This window comes from Uranotaenia lowii, chromosome 3 (genome assembly GCF_029784155.1).
Source record: "Uranotaenia lowii strain MFRU-FL chromosome 3, ASM2978415v1, whole genome shotgun sequence".
NCBI lineage: Eukaryota > Metazoa > Arthropoda > Insecta > Diptera > Culicidae > Uranotaenia > Uranotaenia lowii.
In genome coordinates this window covers 300,011,202-300,022,269 of record NC_073693.1, presented here as the reverse complement: position 1 = coordinate 300,022,269, position 11,068 = coordinate 300,011,202, and the positions used below count along the sequence as shown (strand labels likewise).

At 42.2% G+C, this 11,068-nt stretch overlaps 1 protein-coding gene across 1 annotated transcript in view; it reads left to right on the top strand.

The window, feature by feature from the left end:
- Positions 1-384: 384 nt before the first annotated feature.
- LOC129757651 (mucin-2-like) overlaps positions 385-11,068 on the top strand; it is an 82,781-nt gene continuing 72,097 nt past the window's right edge. The window contains exon 1 of the mRNA XM_055754927.1: positions 385-853. Within this exon, the coding sequence (XP_055610902.1) occupies positions 707-853 (147 nt within the window). The 5' untranslated portion in view covers positions 385-706. The remainder of the gene's footprint in view (positions 854-11,068) is intronic.

The window sequence follows — 11,068 nt, the reverse complement described above, 5'->3', positions numbered from 1 at the left end:
ACAAACTTATCTGATTGAACCACTGATTGATACAAAAGTACAGAAGTAATCAAGACACAGATTAAATTTCAAAATTATGAGGACATTGAATGTTTTGTACTCCAGCTTGTTGTTGAATTTTTTAAATGTACATAAGTTTTTTTTCTACGTGCATAAAATCTTAAAAAAGCACAATCGAATGTTCTGGCAACACTCTTCTCAGCCGACTTCGCGAGTCGACAAAAGAAAATGCGACGCAAAAGGGAAAACGTGATAATAAACAATAACAAAAGCAAACGAAAAACATCAGCCATCACTCGTCGATCTCGCTCGCTGCTGGTCAGAAAAGTTGGCTTCCATTTTTGTTTGAAATCTACGGTGCTAATTTGTGGCCCCAAAAGTGATTCGAAACGTGTTGTCCCCGGTCGAAAATTGTCCGTTTGTCTGCTTCCGCCCGTTTGTGACCGTCGGCGGATGTTGGCGAAGTGTAAAGTGTGACCGCGTGCTCGTTTTTCGAGTGAATTTGTTGATTTTTGTGTGCGACTGGTTCCTGATCAGTTTTTTTTTTGTTGGTTATCCTTGGGTAGAGGAAAGAGGAGCGGAAGAACCAAGATTTCATTTTATACCAACACGATTAATAGGAAAGGATAATGACCAGTGACGGGAAGTAATTTCGGAAGAATAAAAAAGAATACCAATACGATCATTAATCCGCGTTGTGCCAGCCATGGGAAGGGCAACGATGACGCGGCTCAAAGCCGGAATTAAGGCTTCGGCCATTCTCGACCAGGGAGCCAAAAGGCAGCGCCGGTCGGATGCGGCGAAGAAGCAAGAGGAGTGCGCCAAAAAGAAGAAGCTGGACCTCTGGAAAAAGGTAAGAGATTGGCCAATGTTGCTCCGATAATGGGTGACACATTTTTTCTTTGTTTGGGTACCCAAAGTTTTGTTTAATTTTGTGTTTATTTGACTGCCCGAAAATTCCTATCGAAAAGGGGGGCGATGATGAAAAAATCAACAACAAAAACGCTAACCAGATGACATGTTCTACTTGCATCTAATAATAAGGGTGATGTAACGCCTATATTTTTCTACTTGCTATCCGATTTAGCTACCGGGTTAAGTTACCGGAGAGATATCCGATAGAAATATTTTAGATTTCTTGCGCAGCAAATAAAATGAAGTAGGACATTATTTTGCTTTACTTGGAAAAACTTGTTTCTTTGTTTTTTTCTCTTTTGTTTCCAATGAAAATATTAAACAAAATAATAAGGTTTTTTTATCAATCGTTCCACCAAAGGAAATCAAATTTACATTTTCGTCAAATCTACTGATTGTCTCGACGTTTTATTAAGCCGGAACAAATATCAAATTCTTCTTTTGTAACCCTCCCTTCCCTAGATTTTTTCTGAAAATCCCGAAGGGAGGGAATAAATAAAGTTTAAGGTAATTGGTTGAAAATGTCGATGAATTCTTCGAAAATTTAAACCTTACATTAATTAACATAATCAAGATCGGGGCTGTAGCTTTTTTCTAAACCCGTCTTGTTGCTATGTGTATTTCAGTCAATGTTCCGAAAGTTACACTTTTAAAGATTTAGGCTTCGAGTGTCTCTAAATTGCAGGAGATTTCTAAGACAACTTTAAATCATTTCGGCTCCATCTTGTAACTATTCTGGTCTGGCCACAGCAGCCATCTGGATCTCCTGATGAAAGATTAGCTAAACATGTCTGCAATCGCAAACGATGGTCTACCTACATCATCTCAGATCACACCATTTACCAGATATGTTGCATCAGACATGTGATTTTCGCTGAGAATCACTTCATGAAATAACGTTCAAATGGAGATCCAATTCTTCGATGACAGCTTAGTAATAATCACCGCATTCACATGCAGGCTATCACAAAATCATCGACATAAACAGCCATGTTATCAATCTTTTCCTTGAATCTTCACATGCAAGCAGCAATCGTGCGTTGATGGTTTGAATCCCATATTCTTCAACACACCGTAAACCTTTGGATTACTTATGTTTTTTACACAAACGGGATACCACGGTATGAAAGCCGTTCATATGGGGCTTAGAATATTTTCTCTGAGAAACCGTGTTAATTTGTGAGAATCCGATCAGAAGAGAAAAACTAAATTATTTCAATATGAGATATTTTTATATTCTTTTTTTATATCAAAATGAGATATAATTTAGTACTCGTAGGATATTAAAATATCTCAAATTATAACAATGAGTCCATCCAAGCATTACTAAATTATATCACCTTTTGATAGCATTATAATAGCGTCAGCTTTTTTTTATAACATCTTTTTTTTTGAAACGGCTCATACCTTTAGGCTTTAAGGAGCCAAACTCGTTTTGTTTGTTTACAATTGTGTGCTTAAATCTAGTTCATCACTTTTTATTAGAATAGAAAAGCAAATAGATAGGGAAATATGAAAATAAAAAGAATTATAGACGAAGATCAATAGCTTTTAGGAAAAGATATATTTCGAACATGTAGTCCAAGTCTATCAGAGCCAGCACATCTCTCACTGGAACATAGGGTGGTTTTCCTCGTGCCCTAAGGGAGTCTATAAAATTCGTTCTAGCGATAAGATGGACCTCGCACGAACAAACAATATGCTCGATGTCATGGTAACCTTGGCCGCAACCACATAGATTGCTGCCAGCAATATCAAAACGATAGAGTACCGCGTCTAAGGAATAATAATTGGACATGAGACGGGAAAATATACGAAGAAAATCCCGACTCAAGTTCAATCTATTAAACCATGATTTAAGGCTTACCTTTGGGATAATCGAGTGGAGCCACCGACCCAACTCATCCTCGTCCCATTTGCGCTGCCAGTTGACAAGAGAGTTTCTCCGAACCAAATAGTAAAATTCGTTGAAGACTATTTCACGTTGATACGTGTCGCCTTCCATCGCCCCCACCTTTGCCAGAGAGTCTGCCTTCTCATTGCCCACTATCGAGCAATGAGAGGGAACCCAAACAAAGGTGATAGTAAAGCGACGTTTTGATAAAGCACTCAAATTATTCCGTATCTTCTCGAGGAAGTACGGCGAGTGCTTTCCCGGTTTTATTGAATGGATTGCTTCAACAGAGCTCAGACTATCTGTTACAATATAGTAGTGTCCAATTGGCCGTGATGCGACACTGTCCAAAGCCCAATGAATAGCTGCTAACTCCGCTACATATACAGAGCATGGTGACTGGAGACTGTGAGAGGCGCTATATATTTCGTTGAACACTCCAAATCCTGTTGATTCCTCTATAAGTGATCCATCGGTAAAGTACATTTTATCAGCATCGACGTGTCTATATTTAGCTTCGAAAATTCTTGGAATCAAAAGTGGACGATGCGGATCCGGGATTCCACGAATTTCCTGCTGCATAGACAAATCAAACTTTACAGAAGAATGATCGTAGTCTGGGCTACAAACACGAGTTGGAGAATACGAAGAAGGATTTACCTGCATTGACATGAAGACATGGTATATAGACATAAATAGACGAAGAAGGATTTACCTGCATTGACATGAAGACATGGTATATAGACATAAATCTAGTTTGAAGATTTTGCTCAAGTAACCTTTCGAAATTCACAATCACCAATGGGTTCATGACCTCACACCTGATGAGGAACCGGAGTGATAGTAAATTGAATCGATCTTTAAGAGGAAGTATTCCTGCCAAAACTTCGAGACTCATGTTATGCGTTTAAGGCATACAGCCCAGAGCGATGAGGAGACAGCGGTATTGGATACGCTCGAGTTTAATGAGGTGAGATTTGGCAGCTGACTGGACAGAAGCTACCATATTCCATCACTGAAAGAATGGTTGTCCGATACAATTTTAAAAGATCTTCTGGATGGGCTCCCCACCAGGTGCCAGTGATTGATCGTAGAAAATTGATTCTTTGTTGGCATTTTCCTTTCAGATACTCAATATGGGCTCCCCAGGTACATTTGGAATCAAACCAAACCCCAAGATACTTAAAACACCTCGATTGAGGGATCGTTCTGCCTAGGAGTTGAAGCTGAGGTTGAGCAGGTCTATGTTTCTTAGAGAAAACAACCATCTTTGTTTTCTGAGGGGAAAACTCAATCCCAAGCCCCAAAGCCCAGGAAGACAATCTGTCTAAAGTATCTTGTAAAGGTCTGTGCAGATGAGACTCAGAAGATCCTGTGACAGACACCACGCCGTCATCTGCAAGTTGTCTTAGAGTGCAGCTTTCAGAGAGACAACTGTCGATGTCACTTACGTAAAAGTTGTACAAAAGTGGACTCAAACATGAACCCTGCGGGAGGCCCATGTAAGACATTCTTCTAACTTCAATATCTCCGTGAGCAAAGTTCAGATGTTTCTCACAAAGCAAGCTGTATAAGATGTTGTTCAATAGAGGAGGCAGACCTCTGGAATGCAACTTGTCTGACAACACCTCTATTGAGACTGCATCAAAAGCTCCCTTTATGTCTAGAAACACTGAAGCCATTTGCTCACGTTTTGCGTACTCCAGTTGTATCTCTGAAGACAGCAAAGCAAGACAATCGTTTGTCCCTTTGCCCCTTCGAAACCCAAATTGAGTATCTGAAAGGAGACCATTTGTTTCCACCCATTTGTCCAAACGAAACAATATTATTTTCTCCATCAACTTGCGTATACAAGACAACATCGCTATTGGACGATAAGAATTAGGATCAGATGCTGGTTTTCCGGGCTTTTGGATAGCAATGACTCTCACTTGTCTCCACTCTTGGGGAACAATGTTATGCTCCAAGAATTGATTAAATAAATTTAACAATCGAAATTTAGCGGCATCCGGAAGGTTTTTCGACAAGTTAAAAATGATTTTATCAATTCCCGGAGCAGAATTGTTGCAAGAGAGGAGGGCAAGTGAGAATTCGACCATCGAAAAGCTGGAATCCAGATCGCACCTGTCTAGGGACACATTCCGTACAATTTTTTTGTTCGGTGTGGAATCGGGACAGACTTTCCGTGCAGTTGAATATCCATCTATGAGAATGTTCCTCACTTTCATTTGTTGTAGATCGATTACGCATGTTTCGTGCTACTTTCCACAAGGTATTCAAGGACGTTTCTCGTGATAAACCCTCCACGAATGTACGCCAATGTGCAAGTTTTTTCCCTTAATCAATTTTTTTAATTGATTTTCAAGGGACAGATATGCTTGAAAATGATCCAGGGTTCCATGTTTTATAAAATCTTTGAATGCTTTTGATTTATCCTTATAAAGCTTGGAACACTGGTTGTCCCACCATAAGTTTTTTTTTTTTATTAGTTGATCACCCAGGTGGTAAATCCTTTTTACGGATTGCATTCCAAGGCACGGCGAGCCACCGCGTCCCCCCAGTTTGCTACTCTGGGTCCATGGGTGCAATTGGACGACTCATGATACTATGTACCCCTACGCCATAAAATCCACCTGGGGCCTCTGGCCATAATTCCCATCCGGACCTAGCAACGAAGGCTTTACCCATGATGGGAGACCATACTCGCGCAATGCGCTCCACGGCAAATACTCGTTTTATTCGTACTACACCAGCAATTTACGTCCACTCTTTGTCACGATTCACGCCTCACGGGTTGGCAGTCCGTTCGCCGCTACTCGTGACTCGAGTCCCACACATTCGGTCTCTTGTCACAATTTGAGCCGTCTTGACCCGTCTCTCCTCGTGACTCAAGACCTCCTCACATTCCTCCTCTTGACACGAATTGAGGCGTCTCTACCCACCTCTCCTCGTGTCTCGAGAGCCCTCGATCGTTCCGTCTCTTGACCCAATTCGAGACGAGAACAACTCGCCTCTCCTCGGGTCTGGAGATAACCACACATATCCTTTTTCTCCATCTCGACTCTTCGAGACCCAACCTGAGGCCCATCCACTGGGCGCCACATGTCACGGCACAAGGCCCCTCTGTCTGTCGTGAGTCAATCGTATCCGCGAATTGGGGCCAGGAACCTCCCCAAAAGGCAGATCGATCGAAACTCGCCAAACATTTGGTCGTCCCGCATATCGGGGTCGCGACTATCCGATACACGTTACGACCCCTCCCTCTTGCAACTGAGCACTGGTACCAGGGTGCCCAGTCACACCACGTTTTGTCACCCTCGGCACGCAGCTCGTCGCAACTGACTGTACCAAGTGTGACGTGTAGTTCTCTTGGCCGTACATCTACAGCTGGTCACTTCTGTAGACACGTTTCCACTCTGCACCACGGGGAGGTGGAACTACGTCGCAGAGCACCTGTGGGATTGGACCTGAAGAGACAACCACGCATGGTTGTCTCCACTCCACACACACTCATGACGGAGGAATTCCGTCGGAAGGTACCGGCTTCTACATCCGGCTCGAAGGACCATTTCATGTTGTGGTCATGAAAAGCCATAGGACTGTAGGACGGAGGGGCCTTGGCAAAACTACCACTGCTTGCCTTTTCCCCCTCAGGGATAAGGCTTTGACAACCCCTGGTGGTTGTCAAACAGTGGAGGCAGGTCCGAAGACTGGCTGCCTGGGGGCCAAGGCCGATCGGTGTGAGCGCTTGAGAAACTACCACTGCTGGTCCGCTCCCCTCGTGGGATTGGACCTCAAGAGACAACCACGCATGGTTGTCCCATCAGTGGAGGCAGGTCCTCTTGACACTGCCTGGCGGCCAAGGCTCGGGGGGTTCTCGATCGCCTAGTTGACCGAGATCCAAAACTCTTTCGGATGGGGGGGCTCTGAAAAGAGCCGATTGTGGCAGCTGGACCCGGGAGCAAGGCGTCGGAGCGAAGCACCAGAAGGAAGAAGGCACTAGTTCGGCTTACATTCTATTTTATTTTCTCTAACTTATCACTAATTTACACACTACTATTTACACTACCATCCTTCTTGACGGTTTGATGAAGACTGACTCCATGCGCATCAAAGAATGCGCCCTTAAATAGGCTGTGGGGCAAGCACTCAAGCACGTGCTTGCATCAGATGGAAATGCCTCGAACCTTCTAGGCGCTTTCAGCGAGAGCAGCCGTCTTGCTCTCTCAGTGTGGTACTCTCGCGTACATTCCTCGTTGCTCTCTCCCACTTCAGTCGACTGGTCGGACTGAACACAATATAACTTACTTACTTAATGATCCCGCGCCGATCCTCCGGTGCATAGGGCCGTGGTAAAAGACCTCCACTGTTGACGATCCGGAGCCAGCGACTTCACCTGGTCCCAGTCAAGATTCTCGTCGACAGTTCGGATTTCAGCGGCTAGGCTTCGCCGCCACGAGTTTCTGGGCCTGCCTCTTCTTCGATGACCTTCTGGATTCCAGTCAAGCGCCTCTCTGCAAATCTCGTTTTCATCTTTTCGCAGCGTGTGCCCAATCCATCTCCACTTACGTTCCCGAATCTCGATTTCTAGCGCCCTTTGATGACACCGGCGATGTAGTTCCTCATTCGAGATCCAGTTGCCAGGCCACCAAGCGCGGATGATGTTCCGCAGGCAGCGGTTTACAAATACTTGCAGTTTTCGCGTCGTCACCGCATATGTGCACCAAGTTTCGCACCCGTACAGCAATACGGATTTGACGTTTGAGTTGAAGATTCGGATTTTTGTTCTTAGAGAGATCTGGCGTGACCGCCAGATGTTTCGGAGACTCGCAAACGCAAATCGGGCCTTTCTGATCCGGGTTTCGATGTCTTTCCTGGTACCACCATCAGGCGTTATCTGGCTACCAAGATACTGGAAGCACTCCACTTTCTCAACTTGTTGCCCAGCTACCATGAAACTGGAGAGATTTCCTGTGTTGATCTCCATCGACTTGGTCTTTCCGACATTGACTTTGAGACCTGCTGCCTTGGAACTTTCGGTGAGGTCGTCGAGTTTGCTCTGCATATCTTGTTGTGTTTGGGCGAGCAAAACAATATCGTCAGCCAGGTCAAGGTCGTTCAGTTGCTCCATTGTTAAAGGATTCCACGGCAATCCTCGGTTCGGTGCACAGTCGATCGATCCAGTCAGAATCTCATCCATTACGATGAGGAAAAGTAGCGGTGATAAGATACATCCTTGTCTCACTCCAGCAGTTACCGGGATTGGTTCAGACAAGACACCATCGTGCAAGACCTTGCACGAAAATGCCTCGTATTGTGCTTCGATGAGATGGACTAGTTTCTCTGGGACCCCTCGTCGCCTTAGAGCCGCCCAAATGTTTTCATGATTAAGTCGGTCGAATCGAACACAATATAAGATATTTTTATATTCTTTTTTTATATCAAAATGAGATATAATTTAGTACTCGTAGTGTTGGCGCAGGCAAGTCAGGAAAAAACGGGTGGAATGTCGAGTTCTGACAGTTTATTTGTAGATGTGATAAAACAAACTTTAAGACTATAATAAAAGGATAGAATTAGGGTTTGGAAGTGACATGGCAAAAGTTCTAACTTACATTTGGTCGACTCTCCCGAAACTTAACTCCTGATCGCCTAACCTCAATCCTAACACCCGGAACACCCGGACCTGATTTGTTATAAACAACAACTTTTACAATAAAATCATTTCGATCATAAAAACAACTCACCGTTTCAGCTGTGTCTTGCAATAAGAATAAACCGAAATCTCCGAAAAGTGGATTCCCGTTCACGGGACCTATTTATGGTTAGAATCCTAATGAGTTACAATATTTATTCTTTTCAAGTAATACTTACTTCGACAAGTATCTACCGTTTGAGGGTTTTCACTACTGAACAAAATAGTCTAAAGCTAATAAGCTAACTTGTGCTTGTTCTACCGAAAAATCTAAAATAAATTTTGCCACGACGTAAAATGTAGGCGTCCTTTTTTGCTTCCACTGATTTTCTTCGACCGTTAATTTTCACCCCGGTTGCCAGTCAGCCTCGATAGAAAAGTCCGATTGACAGCTACAGGCGACGCTTGGTTTTCTAAACCGATGCCGCAACACGTAGGATATTAAAATATCTCAAATTATAACAATGAGTCCATGCAAGCATAACTAAATTTTATCACCTTTTGATAGCATTATAATAGCGCCAGCCTTCCGACTTCCGAAAAACTTCCGACAAGGAAAAGTTAAGTACTAGATTGTCGGAAGTCTGTGTTATCTCGCGTGAGCTTTCATTACGTGTTGGGAGGGTTCTTGTCCTTGGGACCACCTGCACGTTGTTGGCGGCGAACCACTCCATGGCCTTTTTACCGTAATGGCAAGATGTCAAATCCGGCCAAAACAGTACGGAACAACCGCGTTTCTTCAGGAAAGGCAGCAGACGTTTATTCAAACACTCTTTCACGTAAATTTCTTGGTTGACAGTCCCGTAAGCTATGAAAATGCTGCTTTTCAAGCCACAGGTACAGATGGCTTGCCAAACCAGATATTTGTTCGCAAACTTTGACAGTTTCATGTGCTTGAAAATATCTGCTACCTTTCCCCTTCCTTTTGCCATATAAAACTCCTGTCCCGGAAGCTGCTTGTAGTCGGCTTTAACGTAGGTTTCGTCGTCCATTACCACGCAGTCAAACTTCGTCAGCATCGTCGTGTACAGCCTCCGGGATCGCGCTCTGGCCGTCGTATTTTGTTTATCATCGCGATTTGGAGTCACTACCTTCTTGTTAGTCGATAGTCCGGCTCGTTTCTTGGCTCGATGCACGGTTGTAGACGATACACCCAGCTTATTTGCGGCATCTCGGAGAGAGAGGTTATGGTTTTGCTTGAAACTATCGGCAACTCTCTTTGTCGTCTCAGCGGCTTCCGGTTTTCGATTTCCCCCCGATCCAGACTTCCTGGCTGTCGACAAACGTTCCTCAAACACTTTATTTAAATTTTTAACGGTTGATTTGGCAACTTTTAGCGATTTTGCTAGCTTTGCGTGCGAGTAGCTGTGATTTTCGCGATGCGCGAGCAAAATTTTGATACGCTGCTCTTCTTCCTTGGACGGAATTTTAACAACTGAAAAGTGAATTCCAAAATCAAAATAGGAGCAACATTCTACACACACATACTTTCAAAATGAGAGGTGCAAAATGCAAAATTGGAAGAAATACGTCAAGTTGATATTGACCAATTTTTGACCGTATCACCCTTTAGTCGAAACTTCTTTCCATTTAGAATATTTGTAGCCTGAACTACATATTCTACATGTGAAATACAAATTTTAAAGTTGATTTTACAAAAGTTTTCAGTGAATTCTTAAGATGCTTCATACGACGTAATGAAAGCTCACGCGAGATAACATGATTAGATTAGATAGGATAATCACCACAAAAAACAAGAATTTGAATCTTGCATACAAGCTTTCATGCAATGCTTGCTTTGGACCTAAGTAATTGTATGCAAGGTTGCATTGTCTCCTGCCTTGCGTTCAAACTTGATGAACGCAGTACGTAATTAAAAACCCGATTTAATAAACTTAACAGTGGATTGTAGCCTTTCTTACAGACAGTAAATTATATTTGGGTACATATGGCACAAAATAAATTATGATCAATGAATTTCATACGCAGGTAATCCAAAAAGAATTTAGGAAATATAGATTCAAAGTTTTTAATAGGATAAAAGTATTTTATATAATCATTATTTTCATATCAATAACATTATTTGCAACTAATTGGAGATTTTTGAATGACTAGATTCCGGAATATCTTGTATGATTCCGTTTCTATGACATTATAATCGAACTCAATTTACTCCTTTTGGAGTTATAGCATATGGTAACTTCAAAATGGAAAGGGTATAAAAATTAAGAATACAATTTGAAAAAAGATTCCTGACCACGTATTACAAATAATTCAACCTCTCAAGTAATGGAAACAAATAAATAGATAAAATTATTGGATAAAATTTCAATTGCTAGAGTAAAATACGATACCGTAGAAAATTGGGAGAATAAATTTTGAAAATTAAAAATATTGAAAATTTTGAAACCGCAATATTTTAAATTTTGTAAATTAGCCATTTTTGTCTGTTTTGTCAATTTCGTCAATTTTGTCAAATTTGTCAATTTAGTCAATTTTGTCATTTTTTTTCAATTTTGTCAAAATGTCAATTTTATCAATTTTCATGATTTTGTCAACATTGT